Source organism: Monomorium pharaonis, chromosome 1 (assembly GCF_013373865.1).
Source record: "Monomorium pharaonis isolate MP-MQ-018 chromosome 1, ASM1337386v2, whole genome shotgun sequence".
NCBI lineage: Eukaryota > Metazoa > Arthropoda > Insecta > Hymenoptera > Formicidae > Monomorium > Monomorium pharaonis.
In genome coordinates this window covers 16,118,885-16,144,832 of record NC_050467.1, presented here as the reverse complement: position 1 = coordinate 16,144,832, position 25,948 = coordinate 16,118,885, and the positions used below count along the sequence as shown (strand labels likewise).

The 25,948-nt window shown below is 29.5% G+C and overlaps 2 protein-coding genes across 4 annotated transcripts in view; one reads left to right on the top strand and one right to left on the bottom strand.

Annotated features, from left to right (window-relative positions):
* The window catches only part of LOC105836409, a 34,086-nt gene extending 18,190 nt beyond the window's left edge, over window positions 1-15,896 (bottom strand). The window contains exons 1-3 of one of the 2 annotated variants that reach the window (XM_036292873.1): window positions 14,681-15,896; window positions 14,333-14,409; window positions 10,033-10,156 (exon numbers count right to left, since the gene is read on the bottom strand). In XM_036292873.1, the coding sequence (XP_036148766.1) occupies window positions 10,033-10,042 (10 nt within the window). In that variant the 5' untranslated portion in view covers window positions 10,043-10,156; window positions 14,333-14,409; window positions 14,681-15,896. The remainder of the gene's footprint in view (window positions 1-10,032; window positions 10,157-14,332; window positions 14,410-14,680) is intronic. The other variant, XM_036292935.1, reaches the window with a different exon arrangement.
* LOC105836408 overlaps window positions 1-25,948 on the top strand; it is a 198,634-nt gene that overhangs the window by 132,057 nt on the left and 40,629 nt on the right. The window lies entirely within an intron of this gene.

Below are 25,948 nucleotides of genomic sequence, written 5' to 3'. Positions count from 1 at the left end.
CATATTATATTAAAGTGAGATCGGTATGTTAGTCTATAAATAGGAGAAAAATAAAGACAAAAGTATGAAAAAACTTTTATTTAAAAAAATAATATGTTTAAATTAAATTTATTTTGGATAAAATTGACAAAAAACTCATTGAAAAAAAATTACAATACAAGCACATTTAGTATTAAAATAATATGCAATTTTTTAGTACATTGTATGTACATACATACCACAAATGTAATGTATATCTTCGGAATATATCCCATGTACACAGCATGAATGTACCAACATTGCTCATTCTTGCAATATACATTATGTATATACCATGAATATATATTGCATACCTTTAGAATATACATATGTATATATTTTGAACATCCTGTGTATGTACATGTGGTAATTATTTCACATACGTATGATATGCGTTTTATATACTTTCCACATTCTTTGCATATACATAGAATATGAAATATTCATATATGTATCCATAGAATATGTGAAATATCCATGTATGTTTGTATACATAGGACATACATAGAATGTTCTAATGTTTACTGGGATGGGACCTTTATTTTATTGCTGGCATTAGCATTATTCAAAGTGTAAGTCACGAGATTTCAAATGCCGTTTTTTCTTTGATCATAACTCAGTCAAAAATGGTCGTAGAATGAATCGAAAAAAAGTAAATTAAAGCGATGAGTTCAATTTAAAAAATCTTTTATTGGATTAAGTAAAAAAAATTTATTTCAGCTTATAGACACGTTCAAATTTGATGCAAATATACACTCAGTCGAAAAAAAGCGGTACACCTAAAATTTGTCAAAAAATTACTAAACTTCTAACAACGATAACTACGCGAGTAATAAAGATAGGAAGGTTTCTAAAAAAAGAAATTAAAGCTTCAAATGTCTACTTTAAGAATCGACTTATTAAAATTTTGCGTAATAATTTTTTCAAAATGGCGTATGACAAAGCGAGAGCACGCAAAATTGAAAAATATTGGTCTGAGTTTGTGACGATCCATGGCGTGAGACAAGTGTCGCAACTTAATGGGATAAAAAGCATGCGATAGTACAGAGTTTCCCCTTCAAAATGTTTTTTTACTTGTCTCGATATGATGATTTTTCGCTGAGATATGCGCATTTGAATAAAAAGGCAGTTTTTTACTTTAAATGCGCATATCTCAGCGAAAAATCATGGTATCGAGACAAGTAAAAAAGCATTTTGAAGGAGAAACTCTATCGCATGCTTTTTATCCAATTAAGTTGCGATATTTGCCTCATGCCATGGATCGTCGCAAATTCGGACCCATATTTTTCAATTTCGCATGCTCTCGCTTTGTCATACACCATTTTGAAAAAAATTATTACGCAAAATTTTAATGAGTTGATTCTTAAAGTAGACATTTGAAGCTTTAATTTCTTGTTTTAGAAACCTTCCTATCTTTATTACTCGCGTAGTTATCGTTGTTGGAAGTTTAGTGATTTTTTGACAAATTTTAGGTGTACCGTTTTTTTTTCGACTGAGTGTATTAACACTTTTCTTTTATGCTTTGTGTCTTAAGAAAAAGTGGTCACGTTAAAAAATTCTGTTGAAGCGTATGGTCCGCGGATATTACTTAGCTTAAAAAGGGCGAATGAAGTGAACACAGCGTATACGAAGTAAACAGAAGCTTTATTCGATAACGTACAATGAGGTGAATACAGCTGTACGTACGGACGAACAGACATACGCGCGCGAAGTGAAGTAATCATGTGTCACACGACGGAGAGGAAGCGACAGCAGTGCTGACGGCGCGTGTCGACAACGGCTATAGAGGTCGCGACGGGAATCGCATGCTAGGGATATTACAATCTGAACAAATTTAAAGTTTTTAATTAAAAGTTTCAAAAACTAGAGAGTATAAGCTTTTAAATACTTTTTGGTTTGTATTTTTACGACCGTTTTTTTCGCAAAGATACAAAGATTTGAATATGACCTAAATTTTTATCACATTTTGAGTGTACTGCTTTTTGGGGACTGAGTGTATTTTGCGATAAAAAAATTAGTTTTTGCAGTTTTTTAATTTCTTTCCATTTATTACAGTACTTAAAAGATACAGAGCGCTGAATTTTTGGTTATGAGTGATAATCACCCCATGTGTATGCAAAGAGTTAATATCAAAGATTATAATTTATGAATTGTAGAACAGACATTTCGCACATGATAAATATTGATATACATAATATCAAAACATTTGTACATAGAAAAAAATGCTGTTATATCAATTAAATCAGTGTAAATAAAATTAATATTATTGAAGTAATATCAGTATTAATGAACGAAAATCAGTAATAATTGTTTTAATAATTGTGACAGTTGGTTTAGTAATATCAATATTTTTGAAAAATGTGATTGAATGCTCGATATATTTATATTATATATCTCAATTACATATTTCTTTTATTATAATTGCATATGCAATTAATAGTTTTGTTTATATGTAGTTGAATTCTATGTAATTCATATAATTATGTTTGTTGTCAATTCAACTATATAAAATAATAAAAACAAATTGACCGCGGAGTTGAGGGTACTTTTTATTGATTCAAAATGCATTATTTTCTTAATTTAAATACAATGTATTGATTTTGTATAATTTTTATACAGGGTGTCCCAAAACATGTGGATCAACACTCGTAAAAAGGTAGAAGGGATTAAGATAAACATAAAAGTCCAATTGTCTTGGGTTAGGTCCACCAATAATCGAGTTCCATTAATGTATGGAATCTGCAAATAATCTGATTGATTTCTATCGTAATTGTGAACAGTAAATTAATGAAAGCTTATCATACATTCACGATATATCTTTTCTTTGTGTTATGGCTCAAGCGGATCGAGCTCTTCCCTCAGCGCGCTCTCATTCGTATAATTTGAAAAATTAAAAACCTCAATTATTGGTGGACCTAACCCAAGACCTAACCACAGACAATATTGGACTTTTATGTTTATCTTCTATTTTTTTACGAGCGTTGACCCACATGTTTTAGGACTCCCTAGAACAAATCAAGAATTTGTCAGATGTTACATTGACTCCTCATTGCATTTATTATATGTATAATTATCCTAGGGAGAAATAAAAGATCGGATAAACGTCTATTAGACGTCGGAGCCCTCTACGTCTAAAATAACGGCTAGAAATATCTAATTTAGATGTAATGTGATTTTGTGTTATTGTGTTTGTTTAAAACCTTACAATAGCAGTCTTTCTACAATAACAATAAATTATTAATAAAAAATTATTTTAAACTGCTAGTCATTTCTCGACGTCTAATAGACATCTAATAGACGTCTAAGTGAATAATAATTTTGAAAAGACGTCGCATTACTTTTTAAATAACACTGGTCAACAAATTTGGATTCATTTTCTGCTTCGAAAACGAAATCAGTCAATCTTTACTAATTTGGGTGCGCTGAATCCGAATATGTTCGTGAAAATTGTTCATTGGCTCTAGTTTCAAAGATATAAGCAGTTAAAACTTCCAAAAAATGCTATTTTGGCTGTTTTTGGTCAAGTGTAACTTTTCAACGGAACATGATAAATGATTCGCAAACGTCTCAAAAGAAAGCTTGTATCTTCTACTTTATCAAGAATGGATTCAATATTTTGCAAATATAATATTTGCATTCCTGGAGTGATTTTAAACTTTATTGGCAGAGGTTTGTATGTACTTGTCTATTTGTCTATATCCATTGTAAGTTTTTAGCGGAGCGTTTCAGACATTCCTTTTATTCGCGAATGATTTTGACAAAACATTGAACAACAATAAATTGTGTCCATATTACAATTCAAAATGGAGAATCCGACATAATTAATGCAATTTTAATATGATAAACAGGTCAATGTATCGAGCCAAGACAAATTTTCTTAATACATTATAATTAATTAGATAAACATTATATAATTGTAAACGCGATTAATAACACTGTGTTAAAGAAACGTTTCGACTATACTTAGTCCTCTTCAGTCATAATATATTACCAATATGTATGAACTTAAAACATGAATGAAATGGACACGAAAATATAATTAAACAGTTAAACAAGATGACCATTGAACAACCATAAAACAGCTCATTGCGTATTAAATTATGTCATAATAAATAAAAACGTAAACCAATTAATAATATTTTTTATCTGTTTCCCGTTTCGATCTGTGCGCATTTAGGACTCACTCATATAAAATATTTATAATATTTTTAAAAAATAAATAGAAATAAATATTTATAAATATTTATTATAAATATTGTGTGCTGTCTGGGTTACGCATTACTTTTTAAATAATTAATCTGATTTTTTCCATTTTAGATTACTTTTTTAACTAAATAATTAGTAAAAAAATAATTAATTTTTAAAAATTAATAAGCAAAATACATTATTTTTTTATTTGAATTTTTATTACTCTGCATGGGAGTAATTTATTTTCTAATTATTTTATTTAATTATTAAAAGTAAATTAATTTTATTAACATTAATTAAAATTAATTAAAAAATAAATTACTCCCATGTAAAAGATTATATCTATTAATTATGTATTTGATTCTGCGCAAAAGTACTGCGCGCACGTTTAACGCTTTCGACGCTCGACGTGTTTGCATACTAATCCGTGTCGCGCGTGGGACTCTCGTCTTCCCGCTTTCCGGCGTCTTGGCACTGGATTTTTATCATCAAGCGTACGTGTGACCGATTGTTTGCCGCTTGCGTTCTTTTATCGTGACTGATTAGTCTTTTTCTGCGTCATTGTGCGTCGAGATCTGTGTATGTGATCGAGCTCAATCATGAACATAATGATATTTGCATTACAAATCAGCCAGCAAGACACATGTTCCCGCTAGCTCGAGCGGCCGACATCTTGATTCTTGATCGAATTTCGATCCAGCGTACGACCATGATCGGTCGTCTGCGCGTTCTCTTGTCGTGAATGCCCAACCTTTCTGCGGTCGGGAGTGCGTTCGTCCAGGCGTTCTCGTTGTGCGTCGGCGAGGATTTTTACTAGCCTATATATATAATATATCTGTATAATATATAGGCTCGTGAAAATATTTGCGCGTGTTCTCTTGCAGCGTCCCCTAATCTTTTTTGCGGTCGGAAGCTTGCGATGTTCTGTGTTTGCTGGGAATTTTTTTTTAGAATTTACCCTCAAAATTATGGTAATCATGGAACAACATGGATTTCGAAGAATTTTACTATGCCTGTAGTGAAATTTAGTAAGATTTTAGTAAAATCTATTTAGTAAAAACTATTCTGCAATGTAAAATGTTTTGGTTAAATTTTAGTAAAATTTTATCAAATTTTACTAAAAGTATAGTAAAAAATTCTTCGAAGTCCGTGTTGTCCTACGACTACCACTGATTTTGAGGATAAATTCTAAGAAAAAATTCTCTCCGTGTAAAGGAGTGTAAATCTATTATACATCTATAATACAGTTACGCAGAACGTCTATTAGAATTCTATAATAAGGTTGCACCGAACGTCTATTAGACATCTATTATACGCGTCTAAAAAAGGTTACTTCGACGTCTATCTAGATGTGTCTATCGATGTATCTTATTGTTAGATGCGTCTGATAGACGTCTGCTCGATGTCTATCCGATCTCGCGTTTCTCCCTGGGACTTCTTTAGAAGAAATGGAAATGTATTTATAATAATTACGTATGGGCTTGATACAATCATCACATGTAATTATTAATGTTGTTGTGTATATGTAAGTAAAAATATGATTAAGTACACGTTTTAATTGCATCAAGCATATGTGTAATTATTATAAAATTTTTTTATTCCCTGTAAATAAATTATTAAGTATGATTCAACAATATTGAAGTAAAATATATGATTCAAGTAATGCTGTCAACTCAATTACGTGAAATGATTAAAACAACGCAACCAAAGAGTTAAAGCTATTGTAATTTATACAAATACATTATGATAGAATGGAAATAAGATGCATTTAATGTTTAATATTGTTGAACATTGGTTCAAACCATTTATGTATTGTATCAATAATAAATAGGTTTGTGTGAAGTATATTTTATTCTTGGATGGCATTTTTTTCACTACCCACCGCTATGTGGGGTCTTATCTTGTAAACAAAATGCACTGTCTTATGAATAAGAGGAGCTCGTCAAGAACGCGGAAGAAAGCGAGATTTCGCCACCGACTTATAATACTAAACTAAAATATGTCAGTCTTTAAAAGAGATTGAGAAAGCCAGAATTATGAAAACTTTTATTACAAAAAAATAATGTTTAAATTAAATTGAATTTATTGGGGATAAAGTAGAAAAAATTTATTTAAAAAAAAATTAAAATTAATGCAAGCACATTGTGTTGAACTAATGCAATATTATTAAACCAAATTTTGTTTTAAGTTGTGTGTAAAAATGTTTTTAAAACAATCACTTTTTTATTTTCAAGACAAAAATCAACGCTTAATTCAATCATATGTATAAATGATGCAAATATATAACTTATACATTTATTTGTATATTTAATCAAATCAAATATAAATTGTACATGATTAATATTGAAATACAATTGTAATGTTTACATTTAGCATTACTACATAATTATAAAGTATTTAATTCTCAACTTTGAAAATTTGTTACACTCTGATGTGTATTTACTACAATATTATATGTCATTAATATATGTCATTTATATATATACATAATTCGTTTAATATGCATAATAGAATTGCAATCGATAACAAATGAATTGCATTAATCGTTTATTTAGTTGGCAGTCCGCAACTACACCGTTTAATTGAAACAAATTGCTTTTTCATTGATTTTACAGCATTTTTTTCAGTGTACATTAAAATTCACTAGGGTGTGCTGAGGCTAACTAGAATTCTGATTATGTCTAATAAATATAATTAGAAGATTTATACTAGAAAAATATTAAACAATTCTTATAATAAAATTTATCAAACGTTTTAGTTAAAATATTGAGTCCTATTACAATAATCAGAAATTCTGCTTGGTTACACCAAAATGCACTTAATCATGCTTGTCTTATTGATATACCTAATAAAACAGTTTTTCTTGGTGTAATTATTTATAAAAACCGTAATTTGTAGTCAAAACAATGTTTTACAAGGGGGGAAATATTTTTAGGCAGATGAAAATAAGTCAATTTTTATGACTTTTTTTTTAACGGACGGTTTGTCTTCCTTTTTTAAAACTTTAGGTATTTCCTTGGGAAAATTTACTTTAAATAAAGTTAAAGTTTTTAAAAGTATCCTTACAAATCTAAGAGTTTACTAAAGAAATTTTTAGGTAATCCAAAATATGTAAAAAGTTAATCTAAAGTAATTCAAGCTTTTTTCCAAGAATTATTTATTGTTACTTTTAATTATTACAACGTTTTTTTTTATTAGGAAATATCTAAAAATATCGGAAATATGGCACTGTGTTTATCAGGAAGGTTGTGACACGAGTTGTCAAACGGCGTAACTTCTAGTCTCTGTTGTATAGGTTTGAAACAAAAGACGTAAAATTTTTTTATTATTAGGATTCATACGGTGAGCGTGAACCTAAAAAGAGTAAAACAATTTGAAAATTAAAGAAATTGCACGCTTAAAAAAATTATATTTTACACAAAATTTTTTAATAAATTTTTTTTAATGTGCAATTTCTTCAATTTTTAATTTTGTTCACTTTTTTAAGTTCAAGCACACCGTATGAATGTTAATAATTAAAAAATTTTTATATTTTTTGTTTCAGACCAATACAGCAGAGGCTAGAAGTTACGCCGTTTGACAACTCGTGTCACAACCTTCTTGATAAACACAGTGCCATATCTCCGATATTTTTAGATATTTCCTAATAAAAAAAAAACGTTGTAATAATTAAAAGTAACAATAAATGTAGCAGAAGCTAGAAATTGCGCCATTTGACAATTCGCGTCACAACCTTCCCGACAAACAGTACCATATCTCTGCCATTTTTAAATATTTTATAATAAAAAAACGTTGCGGTAATTAAAAGTAACAATAAATAATATGTAAAGTTAAAAATGTAAGACAAACCGTTTTCTTTCAAAAAATTCAGAAAATTGACTTTTTTTCACCCGCCTAAAGGTATTTCTCTTCTCTGTTGGAGAACACACTGAGTCAATTTGACCTATACATCGACTTTGTTTGAAATATCTTTAAAGCAGTTTTAAAATTACCAGGCTTAAAGAAAACAACAACCAAAACAACGAAAGCAAAACAACTCTCTCTCTCTTTTGAGGAAATTTCTTTTATTCGCAAATTTTTTTAACTGTGTTAATAATTTTAACTAAACTTTTAAACTATATAAATTTATTCGAAAATGTTTAAAGTTTATCTCAAAATTTTTTGGCAGCAATCGGATTGATTGTTTTTAAATGGCAACAGATGAAAGAGTGCGCAAAGTCATGTTGATCCAGAGTGTCATCCGTGTTCGAAAAAATAAGTGTGTTCCATTGATTAAAATACTTTGACAGATTGCTTCTTTCTTTAATTAATTATTATCAAAAATATAATTTTGTCAAAGAGAGTTAAAATAAACTCTCCAAAAAACAATTAGTAAAAAATTAGTAAAGTGTGTGAAAATACATTGATTTTCCATAATAGACTTTTAACATATCAATAAATGGAATAAAAATATACTGATCTTTTAGTGATAATACACTAATATTAAACCCGAAATTATTAAAAGATAATAAATACTCACTAATCATTACAGTTATAAGTCTACCTTTGCAAATTAGTAATAATATACAATACCGGCCAAAGTTATATCACCTTTAGGTTTTTTAAGCATAACTTGTTTTAAAATGCACGGATTTTTACCATATTATAATATATTTTGATGGCAAGTATATCTTACTCAAGAAATAACTTTTCATTAATTTATTTGAAATTTCTGAAATAATAAATTTTGATTGCATTATAACAAATACATACAAACGCTTTAAAAATAAACAACATATCCATAATTTATATTGTACAACTCTAGTACTTTGTATCAAAACCTTTGGCACCGATTACAGCTTGGCAGCGTGACACGAAAAACAAAGATAACAAAAATGTGCAACTTTCACAAAATTAATAAAAAATTTTTAAATCATGGTGTACTTTGTCACAACTTTGGGTACTTTGTGTGCCTGCTACTAGATGTCTCTTATAAAATTTTTAGCGTATTTGATGTACCTTGACAAAAGTTATACTTAAAAAACCTGGTTATACTTACAAAAGGTGATATTATTCTGGCCGGTACTTATCTACTGATTGTCATTTAGGAAAAATCTTTATTAATTTTTTCCATGTATTTTATCTTTTCGTAATAAAATTTTGTTAAATATGATTTGTTTAATGTATTTACAAGTTTGTATATTATTTCACATTTTAATTCTGATTTATCAATCTTCTTATTTTAAAATTATCCATTTTATAACTCTTCCGAATAATTTAGCTTTCTTATAAGTATCAATTAACACTTTTTTTCTTAAACGTTGAACTTTAAAGTAAGAAACCTTAAAATGATTTTTTCTTTATACGGACAAAAGTTATATATACTATTTAAGAAAACCATTTATTTCCTTTATTTATATTCAGAATGTATTAAAAATAAAATATTCAACAAACAATTTTGTACAAATTATTGTGGCATCATCAACTATAATGTTGACAAATAATTTGTAAAATTTTTTAGATTTATTTATATTTTTTCTCTACTTTGAAATAAATGAAATGTGGCGTCCAGCGTGACAGACCCATAGTTACAATCTGAAGGTAGGAAAACAAAAATACAGTCGAAGAATCAGTTTTAATTTGTCATTAAATTTTACAAAATACGCTATGTATATTAATAAGAAATAAATTAATAAACTTTATTAATAAAAGAGTACAGCTCTCTCTCTCTCTCTCTCTCTCTCTCTCTTTCTCCATTTTTTCGGATGCTTAATTTCTAAAATAATCTGTATGCAAAAGTAACGTTGACAATTTTAAAACAATTGTATTAAATACATAATAACTTACCTGTAACCATAATTGTACGATCGAGTAGGTGTGGAAGTCAAGAAACCGTCTTTCACAGCTATTGTAATGTTACAGACAGTCTTTTCTGTCGGTGTAATCACCAACTGCTCGACACAACTATGATCTGAAATTAAAGTTTTACAAAATTAATTATAAGACTTTTTAAAAATGTAACACAAAAGTGTAAATTCATCATCGAAGCAAAACTTTATAATGATCAAATTAAACATGTTTACTATTAACCATGTCTCATTTCCTCTACCTTGCGGTAAAGGATGCAACTATAGGGCAGCGTGTTGTGTCGAACTCGCGTTTCGCTCGTTTCGCTCATGTTTGATCATCAATTATCAAGCAACATGTTCACCTCGCGCAACCACTAAGCCGCCTGTCCCAAATTCCTCTCGAATGTCCGGGTTTTCGCTCCGTTACTTCGTTGTAAGCGTGAAACCGCGGTTGCATCTATCGATGCAAGTCGAATTCGCTAAATTTGCAGAAGCGAACATACAGAAGCTAATGTACAAGTTTTACATCGTCATTCATTGTAATAACTTAGCTGGAAGTAGAACGTCTGCATTTGCACAAGCTGCTAAATAAACTATCTAACACAGATATTTAATGATTCTTGAGCTTTTTGAACTAAACTACTTATATAAAACAATGAATTATCAGAAAATAATTTTGTTACATATGCATATCTTTCGTAATAAAGGAGAGAATAAAGACGTGAATATATATAATATTGATTGTGACTTGTTAATTACATTTGCTTTTTTGTACGTATATACAGGACAAAAATCAGTTGCAAATTTTTATGCAACTTTCTTTTAGAGGATCAAAGCTAATCTAATTACAAAACAAGATGTATGTATAAATATATACGGAAAGAGAAAATAATGAACTGGTTTTAATTAAGTGTAATGAAATACCTGTCGAGTACTTTATTAAACGTTAAGTTGAGACTCAAACGGAGAAAATAGTCATGTAAATAGCGGGTAGCTAAATTGATGCCGCGAGTAGGTACTAATTTGTCTAATGGTTTGAACGTTCTACGCTTTAACGCTTTCTTACGAAGAACACGCGATAGAAATACTTCCATAGGCACTCTTCTTCTTCACGACATACATATACTATATATAATGCATGTGTGATGTATGCATACGATAACCCATATATGTGTACAATAAGTATGCAAAGCTTAATTCATTTAAATTTTTAAATCTTATACCATTAATCATAAATGCCGTTTACACAGAATAAAAAATGTTGTTTTCCTTCTCGCGGCGATTATCTATCTAAATTTTCTAATTTTTAAATATGTTTCGATTGTTATGACATTTAAATTAAAAATATTAAAATATAAAGTTAAAATATGCCGGTTCTAACGACAAATGGCGTGACCGCTTTCGCGCATGCATGAAAGAGAAAAGCCAAAGACGATATGTAAGACGGACTATGCGGTAATGTGCAGTCGGTGTCTGAGTGGTATGCTTGACGTTTTATGAATGTAGGCAAGTAGGCTCCCGTCGATCAACGCTCGACCGCACGCGCGCACGTGGATTCCAAGTCAAAAGGATCAACCAGTTAACCGGGCGCGGCCGTCGGCTATTCGTCCAGTTTGCGAATCCCGTACTTTGTACATACGACACATTGTAACATCTAAAATCGGAAGGTCTCGATAATCTGATTTGTAATTTCTTAAAATTTCCTCAACGCTTTTTCTCCAATAAATTGTTAAGCAAGAACAAAAATATTGATATTCAAAGAAAATCTGCGAACAATAGTTTTGAATTTTTTAAATAAAACATGTTTAACGTTGTAACCGAGGATCAGCTGTGTCGCAATTGATTGATCTTAACACGTGGAACCAACTATTGCAAGCAGTCTGGAGAAGCGCGAGTCACGAAAGCCGCAAAGTCACTAAATGATATAATATGTTACTTGCTATTCTACTTTTGCAATTATGTTATGATAAACCACCACAATACTTATTCTTGCTCTTGCAAGTAGCAACTCGAAAAATCACTGTTAGCTGTTCACACGTTTCGTATTAACCAAGAATCGGGCATACTGAAAATGTGGCATGGTGTCAAATACATATAACGGTTCCATTGATGTTGCAATTTCGAAGTTAAGCATTCGTATAATCAGCAGCCTAATAGCGACCTATATGGAACGAACATAGAGACTTGTCTGTTTTCTTGTCCCTCTTTCTCATTATCTTCTCTTCTATATAACGGACATTCAAAAAGATGTGTCGTAAATAATATTTACTAACAGACATTCGAAAAGAAGCTAGACTGACGCATAAAATGAGTTTATGTTACTTGTTTCGGACTTTAATAGATTAATAAACGCCATTTAATTAACATTTATTTATATTTATTTTTCTAGATCTCACTTGTCTCGTTAGTTGTATTGTTTTAAAAATTGTACACAAACTTGTATAATATTCTCTTCCTATAAATTAAACTTTTTTACATTCACGATGTAAGATAATCATGCGTTGAAAATCACCGGTAATCTTTCTTATTAAATTGAAATAGAACATTGCGCATGGATATCGTAATGAACGCATCTTATTACCTTATCTTATTATGCCATTATACAATTCCAAGAACAGTACAGTAATATACACATGCGGTCTATACTACTATTTTGCAGCACATGGATTAAATATAACAAAGTAATTTAACTCGATCTACATTTTATAATCTTTCTAAAAAATGTTAGTAATAATTTAACGTTTATTATGTCACATACACAGACGGAAAAGGATACTTCATTCAAATAAATAATTATTTCAATAATATACTAATAATATACTAATGATAATTTTATAAAAAATTAATAATATTTATTTCAAACAAATAATATTTTTTAAATTATAGAAAATACTACTTATTTGAAATAAATTTTATTTATTTATTATAAAATTTGTCATTAATACATTTTATAATTAGTTAATATATATAATAATATTTATTTACTATATATATTTATTATATAATATAGGTATAAATAATAGTTATTTATTATGTTTATAATAAGTGACCATTTATTTGAATTAAGTATCCTTTTCTGTGTATAAGCAAAAATATAAAATTTTTTTAAAAGTGTCTTATAATCTTAAATTTGAGTAAAATATTATAATTTTATTTTTTAATATTACAATATTTATCTAAAAAGTACTAGTATGTGTGTGTGTGTGTGTGTGTGTGTGTGTGTGTGTGCGCGCGCGCGCGCGCACGAAAAATTCTAATTCTTTGTTTAAAGAATATTGTTACTCATTTAACCAATGCTTCTTTCTCTCAATTTAACAAAAAATATTATTCGATAATAAAAAAAATTCTTGATACAAAATTTTTTATGTTAACAAATTATGTTTATTCAAAATTAACAAATTTTATAAAGATAATATTATATTCTTGCTTATATATGAAACAATTATTAAAATTAATTTCTTTTAGATTAATTAACTTTTTTTGTGCATACATTTGTATACCATAAGAGAACACTAATCTATAATAAGGTGTGTCTATAAAAAGAAATTATGCGTTAATTTTTAATAATAATATAAGACAAAATAAAAATTTTACCCCAAATTTCAAACTTAAAAACGGAACCTAATATTTATATAAATTGATAAATTTTTTATACAAATTTCAAGAATAAGAGAATTATAAAGAGATGTGCTTTCGAAGCTTAGATTTTAAAGCTATTCTACTAATTACTATCGATATGTAGTCCATTTATCTTATTCGGTAAACGCTCGCGCGATTGTACATATCATAAAAAATTCGCGGTCCATTCAGTATACTCTTCGTTTGGTTTACACCGTTTACCCAATGGTATTATACACTTTTTAATTATCATGCAATTTTAATTATCAAAACACTTGTGTAGCAATTGTGCGGCGATGTTTCTTCAATCTCCCTATCCCTATTCTATATTTTATATGTGCTACATTAATACTGTTTCAACATTACATTTATACATATATACGCAATTACAACATAAATGTAAAAAAATGACATAAATTAAAAAAAATTTCCTATCGTTATTATAGAATAGCCTATCCATTCCATAACATTAGTCCGTCGAAACGAATACTCGGAGTGGTCAACCACCACGTGGTCACGATTATATCCGTGCCGCATTTCCTATAGCGCGACGTATAATTTCTCTCAATGAACCTACACTCCAGCCATTACTAACGCATTAGAGAAACGTAGAACGATGACATGCGACCTACCTCTAATAACTTAATTAATGACGCAGCGCTAATTGAGTTATGACGTACCTGTGCAAGCTGATCGTTAACCGCCACGTACATACGTTCGGCAGACTTAAGAAGCGCGTTTAATAGCAGCGAATTATCTGTAACGACATTTTCATCGTGGTCACACGAGGCTCAGAGAACCGTAGAATATTTAAGAAATTAAATTTGTGGTGTATTTCGTACATTATAATCAAGGGGATATTTTAAATCTAATAGCGTTAAATCTATTAACTGCAAATGTCATTTCTCTAAACATTAAACAAACGATTGGAAGCAAATTGAATAACCGAGCTTACAAAAAAAATAGTAGATGCAGTGACTGAATATTCGGTCTTCTAACTTGATATTGGTGATGCGATGATATCTTACTTCTCTGAGCCGATACTCAAGCGAATCCGGATGGCAAATAATCGCCAATGTGCTCAACTCTTCTTCGGATGTCACGCAACGAAGAACTGAATGAATCTTTCGAGTTGCTACATTGATCAAAATCGCTTTAGTTAGAAGACGTTAGAAGTCTCGGCGCACAACTGTTTGATTTCGCACGCTCTAGTGGTTTCAAGCGCGAGCGCGAAAGGCTATAAAGGCAAGATTGATAAAAATACTGTTAATGGCGAACAAAAAAAACGTACGGTGAATTTGGATACTCTCTCGAACGGGCTCTCTACAAGAGCCTTCAGAAGCTCCGTGCGAACGACTGATCACCTCGTGATGATCCACGATACTCTGCCCACTCGCGACAGTTGAAAGAGGCGCGCGGGACGGCGGCGTACGGTCGCCGGTCTCAGAGGCACGCGAGAACTCGAGGAGTCGGAATAGGGTACACCTGTCCGATATACGGAGGATACTACAAACGTAGCGGCCCGCCCCCTGACCCAGACAGCCAGTACAGTTATATAGGTCCCGAGTGTGGAGCGGAGGATGTCTCTCTTCGTTCTTGCAACATTCGCCGTGTCTGTGATTCGATGAACGATGCACATACGTCGCGCATCTGTGAAAATCAGCAAGAAAAAACACGTGTAGAGGAGACCAGGGCTCATTGACACAATTTTTATAATATCGTCATTTAATTTTTTAAACAATTGATTATCACGATTAAACTAGGCTAATAGGATAGAGGGAACTTTTTTTATGTTCCAATGCTAAAAATAATGCTATATATATATATATCCTTCTCGTTATAAGCAAAATACGAACGTGCTGCATTGTAACCAGCTTATCCCAATATATAGAGGTAAATGGACATATATCATGGTACAAATTGGCTATACGACATACTATATTATATGTTAAAGTAATGAAAACGTAATTCAAATATAAAACAGATCACACATACAGTAATGGCAAAAAATAGGTACATTTACTCTTGTCATTGTTTAATTGTAAAAAATTTTTATTTGTAAAATTTTTAATTGTAAAAAACTTTTTATACATACACTTTTAATACATACCGTTGTTGAGGTAAAAAGTATTTTATTCAAGCGTTAACGCATGTGTTTACAAATAAAAAAAATAATAACAAGAGCAAGTGTACCTATTTTTTGCCACTACTGTATATATTTTTCGATAAAAATTACATCTTTTAAGGGAATCCTGAAATAAATTACATTTTTATTTTTATTAAAAAATATTTTTAAATTTGTTTTTACAGAGTTATAATTGTTTTACACAATTAAAATATGCACAAAATAAAGAGTGATTTTATGTTAATAACAAAAAATTTTTTAGTTTCAAAAATTTTTAATGCATTAAAAATTTTTTTTGTTATTCTTACATTTTTTGTTATTAATCAGTAAAGATCGGGCGATACCATATTGCGTTATCACTTTAATTTGAAACTATTTGAGAAGAAAACTATTAAGAGGATGCTGGGCTGCCTCTCAAACTTGATCGGGGTCGATAATGCAGAGTCGTTCACTTCATTAATAATTCCGTATGTATTTCTTTTTTAGATTTAGAAATTCTTTTCTATATTTAAATACATACATATCAATTTGTAAATTGGACTTTATATAAAAAAAATTTTTTTTCATATTTACTTATCTATTTTTTACATGTATATAACCTAAATTTTCGTTTCGCAATTTTGTTTCAACTAGACATCAAAATCTAATTTTCGAAACTTGACACTGTTTGTTCTTGTCGTCTACCAGTCTATGGATACTAATTTCGTAAATATATAAATTGTAGATCTTATTTTATATTGAGCAAACATTTTGTTACGATGTGACACCGGATTAACATTTTTTCCCGTTTTTGGTAGAAACTCTATTTTATAGACTGATACTATTGCGTATACTTTTATTCTGGAGAAGAATTTCCGGTAATTATTTACAATAGGTACTTTTCCGAATTTTGATATTTTTTCATAACTTTTCATAACTTCTTGGTATACAGCTTTATTGTGACTCCAGTGGTGAAATTCTGTAACTCGTTATCTCGTCGTTATGCGTTATAACGACAGTTGCGCAGATATTTTATATGATAAAAAAGCTGCGCAATTGTCGTATAAAACATAACGACGAGATAACGAGTTACAGAATTCCACCACAGCAACGATAATCAATCGGAGGAGCCTGAAAATTATGTAACTTACTAATTTTTTTGCTACATCGAAAAAAATAGACGCTTCTGTTTAAAGTAGCCCTACTAGCAGAACAATGTGGAAACAAACAATTGTAGCGACTTCTGCCCCAGTCTGGTACAGCAGAGAACGCCCACGCGTTTTCTACATAACGCTTTGCGAATTTCCATTTATTAAATTTTAAGAATAATAATATTTATTAAACTTTTTTGTCAACTTTAATTGTTGATATCTCGGCTGTACTTCCGAAAACGAACAATATCCGATTTAGTTCAAATTTTGGAAATAGGTTTTTTTAGCGAAAAAAAAACATGCAAGGATTATTGGCGACTCGAAAAATTTTTTTTAATGTCGGTAAGTATGAAATCCATAATTTGTAGGCAAAAATTTAAATGTGTGTGTGTGTGTGTGTGTGTGTGTGTGTGTGTAACGGTGTTAACACTTACTCATTTTACAAGTACACTCATAAAAAATGTAAACAAAGACATTTCTTCGTGTGGTCACACACAAATACACACACGTTTAAATTTTTGCCTACAAATTATGGATTCCCTACTTACCAACATTAAAAAAATTTTTCGAGTCGCCAAAAATCCTTCTTGCATATGTATTTTTTTATTAAAAAAAACCTATTTCCAAAATTTGAACTAAATCAGATATTGTTCGTTTTCGGAAGTATCGCCGATATCTCCCTTTGGGGACAGAGCGACGCTTTTTTCTGCCAGATTCGTTCGTTTTGTGCGGTGAGGAATGAGCTCTCCTTAAGTATTACCAAAATGTTCTAGTGCAAATTGAAAAAGTATGGTATTTATTAAACTTTTGTGTTAATATCAATTTTCATCATTTTAATTCAATTTATCTGCATCTTTTTTTTTGTTATTTGCAGATATTTTCAAACATTTTATATTGAGATGGATTACTTTGTCATTGAGAGCAATTAATTGGAAACACGTAATTTTAATATCAGTCTATATATTTACTATTTCCTACTATGTATTAAATTTAAATATGCCTAGAACGAAACTAAAACTAGATATTCCTTATTTAACATCAAAGCAGCAGCGACGTAATTTTTTAACAGAACTCAATAATATTCGTAATCAGCCTAATAATATAAATTCTGTAAGAGTTGAAAATGATATTGTACGTCAAGCTAATGTACCAGACAGCATCGAGCAATTACCTCAGCAGCAAAATGATGTAAGGGTAGTTGACTTTGACGATTTCAATGTAAATGATGATTTAATTTCTATATGTTCGAGAGTTAGTGCCAATGAAAATAATTTTTCGTCAAGCAATTTTGATAAAGATTTTTTTTTGTAAAACTGATATTTTAGACAAGATTCGAAAATGGGCCATTGAGAATTCTTTGAGCCATTTTGTTTTAAGTGGTTTATTGAAAATTCTCGTGAAATACGGCCATGACCTACCAGTTGATGCTAGAACTTTGCTTCGAACTCCTAAACAGGTGGATATTTTTCAAATGGAGTCGGGGCATTATTATCGTGCAGGTGAAAGTTTAAAAAAGTCTTTTCGTAAGCATTATTTACGAGATTCTTGTCCATCACAAATAAAGATTAACGTGAACGTAGATGGTCTTCCGTTAACAAAGTCATCCGGCAGTCAATTTTGGCTAGTATTGTGGCAGATTTTTACACCGAACCATTTATAGTTGGTGTATACCACGGTAATAAAAAGCCAAAATGCGGTAATGATTTTATGCAATATTTTATAAATTATTGTATTAAAATTTTGAAATCAGGCATTATAGAATTTAATAGAAAAATAACTGTAAAAGTAAATACATTTATCTGCGATACCCCTGCAAGATCTTTTATCAAAGGAATTGTGGGGCCCATTTTGGATGTGGTAACTGCATTCAGGAGGGAGATTACATAAAACCTCGAGTCACATTTCAAGAAATCCATGCAACATTAAGATCAAATGAATCTTTTAAATTCAAACAACAGGAAGAGCATCATAAATTCACTTCAAGTCTGAAAAATTAAATATTGGAATGGTCACACAATTTCCTTTGGACTACATGCACCTTGTGTTATTAGGAGTAATGAAAAAATTGCTGCAGTTTTGGATAAAGAGTAAAATAAACGTACGTTTTGTGCAAACTGTATTAGATCACATTTCAAATTTGTTGCTGTCATTTTCGGCTTTTCTACCGAAGGAATTTTGTTGGAAACCAAGATCACTCGATCAGGTTGATCGATTTCAAGGTACCAAATTTAGGCAATTGTTGTTGTACACCAGGCCCGTAATATTTTACAATAAATTATCTCGTGATAAGTACATTCCCAAACAGCACAATGACGTTTTAAAAACGTATTAAAAACGTATACACTGGACGTTGCGGACATATTTAAAACATCCGAATTAGAACTGTGGACATTTTAAAGACATTTCAAAAACGTACCATGTTACCGCCTTGGTACGCCAGTTACCGCCTTGAAGAACGTCTATTTTAAAGAAAAACAGACCAAAATTGGACCTGTTTTGAACATTAAAAGAACTTTTTAAAATAATCACCTAGGTAGCACATACTCGTTTCAAAAACGTTTCACAAATGTTTCTTCGAACGCACGCGCGCGTATGTGCATTATTTTATTAAATTTGTAATAAAACATATTATTTTTCACGAATAAAAAACTTTTTTTAATAAAAAAATATACAATATATATATGTATAAATGCGCAGTAATTTATATTTTCTGTTTATAATAATACAATAATTAATATCATATATATTATATATTCTTAAAAAAAACATTTAAGCATTAATAATGGTCAAGAAAAATAACAAAAATCTGAACACATAAAATTTAAAAAATTCAACATAGTTTCCTTTTCTCAAGAAAAACTTGCTTGATAAAAATACGACATAAGCCCCGAGAGCTCACTATGATAGCATAGATTGATCCGTTTTGTGTCGTTGTGGGTGGTCTGCTTATGTTGGTCAGCCTTTGAAGTGTAAATTGCATTACGAGAAAGGTGCCGTGTGCGTCGTCCCCTATAGTGGCGGTCCGCGAACTACATCGCGGCTGCTGCGACCATATAAGATTGAATTGATTTGCTGCACATACTTGTTTAAAAAATGTTTTATACACGCACGTGCGCAATTGGATAGCCATATTATTATCTTTTCTCTCTTTCTCTCTCTATATGTATATATATATATATATATATATATATATATATATATATATATAATTTTCAATTGAAAATTAATTTTTATTCCATCTATAAAAACGTAAAAAATACGTTTCTTAAACTATGGTTTTAAAAACGTTTCCGTTGAGATGTTTCTTATTGGTACTTAAACGGTTAAAAAACATTGGATACATTTAGAAAACGTTTATAAAACGAACATGTGCTACCTGAGCAGGTATAGATAAAATATTATTCAATTTTAATGCAAATCAGTTAACTTGTTAGTAAAATTTATTTGATATTTATATATAGCTCAATCTTTATTTAAAAGATCTTTAGATCCAAGTCAACCAATAAAAAAATCACACATTATTTTATTGAATTGAAAGGAATCTTAAGACAATCTTAATATAATAAATATAAGATTAAACTATACATATATGTATATGTAGTATATATGAATATAATCTAATAAATTTTACTAATAAATTAACTCAAACTTGCATTAAAATTGAATATTTTATCTAAGATCACAGGATTTTAAATAATCAGACTATTGTCTAGCGTTTATATATTGTTATATATATATATATTAAATACGCAAAATATTTAATACTCTACTACTAAAAATATTTAATACTCTACTACTGAATCGATCTGAGCCAATTCTCAAGAAAATGTTTTTTTTCATACATGCTATTATTTTTATTACACATCAAAAAGAATTGATAATTATTTTACACAAAAATTTTTTTAGGCAAAAATTTTTTTTAAAAGTACATAAAATAAACATTTTTAAAACGTTCAAATATGAATGTATTTTGAACGTCCAATAATGTATGTTCTTAAAACATTTGTATTACATCCATGGACGTTTGGACAAAATAAAGACCAAAATCGGACGTCCATTGGATGTTGTGTGCTGTTTGGGTTCATTTCTTAAGCCTCAGTGTAACCATTCGAATTTTATGTTCAAAAAAATATTGCGTACAACTGCTTGATTATGCACGCAGCTTATTTTGTGTTTTGTGGAAAATTATAGTATATTATATGGAAATCAGCATGTCTCATATAACGTGCATAATTTAATTCATTTATGTGACTATATAAACTTATGGGGGCTGTTAGATGAGTTCAGCGCACTTAAATACAAAAATTACATGCAAAAAATTAAAAAAAAATTAAATCTGCGAGTCGACCTTTAGAACAGTTAATTCGTCGTTGTATGGAAGAAGATAATTTGAACTTGTCGCGCAAAGAAAAGAATTATCCAATTTTACAGTTTAGTAATACTTCAAATGCTAATTGTGAAAACGTAATAAAATCAATTCAATGCAAGGACTTCTATATTAGTACACGATCTGCTGATAATTTTTGCTCTTTGCTTGATGATACAATAATTGTGCTTACAAAAATTTATTTAAAAAATAAACAGATTTTCGTTCAGGGTAAAAAAATATTTGAATGTCAAGTCATTTAAAAGTTCATGCGATTCTTTAAGCATTGGAATTAAACAAATCAGTAAATTACAATACGAATCGGTTATTGTTTCATTGACTGACATTAAAACAAAATGTGTAAAATTACCTTTAGGCAAAGAAGAAGCAGTAATATTACCTTTACTCCATCAAGATACGTCTTTATGGCAAGTACTGATATAGATGTAGCATATATAGAAATGTAAGAAATTAATATTATTTAACAAAAGTTGTTATTTATTACTTTTACAGATGAAAAAATCAACAATGACAAAACCATATGCAGTAGTAACGTTTACTCAAGATGATGAAGAAGAAATTGTGTCTGAGGTACCGAGTTCATGGCTTCGATCAAATGCAACAAAATGCTGGTGGCCATCGGTCAAAAATATAAATACGTTAATATTAAAACAAACTTTTCCTGATGATGATGACCTAAAGTGGGCTCTATATCCTATCGAATTTCATGGATATTATGGTAACCTATATTTTATTATTAATCTATAGTCTTTATAAGTTATTAATATTGTTAAAAAATAATTTGAAAATTATGATTTTCTCCCAACCAAGATACGTTAGAACAGGCTAGAGCAAAATCTCTAAATTATTCATCATGCGATGATAACAATTTTCAATATCAAAGAAAGAGAAATGTGCGAATACTCAGCAAATCCCAACGGGAAAAAACTCCGTCTAATTCTAATTCCGATTATTCCGAATCTTCTGATTCTGAGTCAAGATCGATTTTGCCAAACCCACCGAGTCTTACAATGACTAACATTGCCTGTTACTAAACCAAGTACTTCCAAGCCACTTGAATCCATTGAAGAAGTCGTTGACGGATCAATAGTATCTAATAAAAGTAACGGTTTTTTGCTATATTTATCATCGGCTAAATTAGAAAACCTCCTAACTCCATTTTGTGGTAAAATAGAAATATTATGTGCATATTATTATACATATTATGTACATTGATATGCACTTAATATCTCAATTTTGTCCAAAAATAGAGTTAGGAGGTTTTCTAATTTAGTCGACGTTATTATTTATACGTATTATCTTTATATATAATACATATTTTTAAATAAGATTTGAAGTTTTTCTTAGCAAGTATTTTGAGATTATTTTAGTCCTTCTCTAATTTTGTAAGTGTACAGGATTTACATACGAAAATGACATCAATGTCAAATAACATGGAAGGTATTATATATTTTTTTTTATTCGGTAATTTCTATTTTGGTTGTATTGATTTCTTAATATTATTAATTTTTTAGAGTATTTTAATAGAATATACGAAGTGATAACTTCTCTGTCACAAACAGTTAAAGAGAATAAAACTATGTTATTAGCTGTAGAAAAAAAATGAAGAAGACTCCAGATGCCCCTGCATTGGATGTGACAAATATAGAGCGTTCTCTTCCACTTAAAACAATTGATGATGTCAAGGCTTTTGAAAATAATTTAGTAGAAAATGTAGAAGAATATAACAAATTTGTAAGTTAAATACGTTTTTTATTTAATTTATTATATATATTGCAATTAATGTTATAATCTGTACTGTCTAGTTCGTATAAGCGGAAGCTGCGGGAAAGAAAATTTGATTAGAATATACCGAGAAGTTTTTAGCAATAAAGTAGCTAAACAATCGTCGTGGAAAAGTTTACGTGATCACTTTAATATCAATGGCCAAAAAACAATTATAAGGGCCATACAAGGTAAAATATATGTTACTTGGACATATCCATTTTCAAACGTTTTTTTTTTTTATTATACTGTCGTAATGTATGTTTTAGAAACAATTTCAACTAATCATATATTCACTTCAAAAGAATTCGAAGATGTGACCAAAAAATGGTTTCGCCAGAGTGGACAAAGACTCGCACGCGATCAAAAAAAGGCTACGGAAATGAAGCAAGCTAACATTTAAGTTTTTGTTTTACAGTTTACATTTTTTTACGTTATTTTACGAATTTATTTTTCTTTATTATTTATAAAATAACTGTCAATGTGATTCTTATGTGATTTATAGTTGCGAGAATTTCACGATTATATATATTCAAAATATATGTTATATGATTAATATTATATATGTTCATCATTTTAACAAAATAAAAAAAAAGAGTTTAAAGAACTTATAATATATATTCATTAAATTTAATGTTTATTTATATATATGTATACCAGTATATAAAACAAAATTATATTTATTTTTATTTAACAAAATGATATTTCTTTCTCATGCCATTTTATTTCTCAAAAAGCGATTTAACTCTGTGACTTTTATTACTTATTAATTATTTACTAAGCATAAGAAGAAATATCATTTTATTAAATAAAAATAAAAATAATAATTTGTTAAATAATAAATAATTAACAATTATGCGAAAATTTTGATTATAACCTCTTGTAATTATTATATCTTTTTAGTTTACATACTGCATTTAGTAAAATAGTTTTGTAGTTAGTATATATATATATATATACGCAATCTATTGAAATCAATAAAATTCTACTTGAACTAGGTAAAATCTATTTACATATCAGCCGATTAAAACTTCAGGCTTATATAAAAATAGATTTTAACTGGTTCAAATAAAATTTTATTGATTTCAATAGATTTTATATCAGCTAGACTATTTTATTGGGTGCAGTATGTAAAGTAAAGACGACATAATATAGTTACAAGAAGAATCTCTCTGGTACGTAATTTTATACGTGCATTTTACGTTAAGTTATACGTAAAAGTGACGTCACTTTATACGTAAAAGTAACGTTATTTTATACGTAAATATGACGTTATTTTATACGTAAAAGTAACGTTATTTTATACGAAACCATTATGTGTATGTTCTTCTCTTTTTCCGATTTTGTTGTGCAAAATAAAATCAAAATATGCTGACATTTTGACCAAATTATAACCGGAAAATGACGTAACTATTACGAGAATAGTGGAATATTCCCAAATAGCACACGATATTCTATGGATATCTATTCTTAATCCATAAAGTATAAAGTATATACAGGACATTATACATATATAAAATGAATATTTATGTATGGATATAAATGTATGTACGTCATATGTACATAATATAAATATACTTCGATGGATTAATTACACAAGCACACAAAAAAAAGTGGTTGGTCCGGCGGACTAGACTAGTCAATCCTCATGCATTTCGACCCGCTGAATCCGAATCTAAGGTCAGAATTGCAAAGTTAGCTCGCATTTTTTAACCTCAAAAAAAATTTTTTTTTTAATGTTGCTCCGGCGGGCCAGAATAGTCAATCCTTATGTATTTTAACCCGCTGAATCCGAATCCAAGGTCAGAATTGCAAAATTAGCTCGCATTTCCTAACCTAAAAAAAAATTTTTTTTTAAATGTTGGTCTGGCAGACCAGACTAGTCTATCCTTATGTATTTTGACCCGCTGAATCCAAATTCAATGTCAGAATTGCTGCATTGGCTCATTTTTTCCTAACCTCAAAAAACACCTTGTAAAAGCAGTTTGGATCACAAATGTATAATCCGGAACGTGCAGGCTTGCATAACCACATTACCCGGGGAAAATTTTTTAGAAAATCACAAAAGTCAAAATTACAGAGAAAGGATGAGCAGAAATGATGGAGAACTATAGAAAATTAGGTTGCTTAATGAATCTTAAGTTGTATTTCTTAGATTCTCATATCGACTACTTCCCAGAAAATCTAGATGATTATAGTGAAGAACAGGCTCATACAGCACAAAAGCTTGCAGCAACATTGCTGCAACGTCGCAACATTGCATATTGCGATGTAATGTTTCAGAGATATTACAAAGACATCCCAGTGAACACAGTAATATAGCAGCAGTGTAACAGCAATGTAACCGAATATAACAGGTTACGTTACTCTGAAATTACACGTAACTTACATGTAAGTTACAATTTCCGACTCAGCAATATAACATGTTATAATTACATGTTATTTAACCGTTACACAACAGTTACAAAGAAAAATAAAATAAAATAAAAATTTCATTTTTTAAAAATTATTTTTATCAACAGCACGTACTACATTTAAAATAAATTTTTATTAATTAATTAAATTTAAATTATATAATTTTTTATTTTATTCTTATTTGCCGCTGCTAGGTTTGAACCCGGGACCTTAGGATGACGAACCTTGTACTCTACCTGCTACGCCAATTTGACTCATCGATATGGGTACTTGTTATTGTCTACATATACTTATATGTTATAAACTGACGCAACTATATTATTTTTTATAAAAGCAATTAAATTTTGCAAAACATATTAAAAATAAATAGCATTAATTTATTTACTTATTAATTTCATTGTTAAATTTATCTTTTTCCATAACCTTAATAATTTGATGGAAATTGCGATCTATTTAATCTTTGAAACGTTCAAAG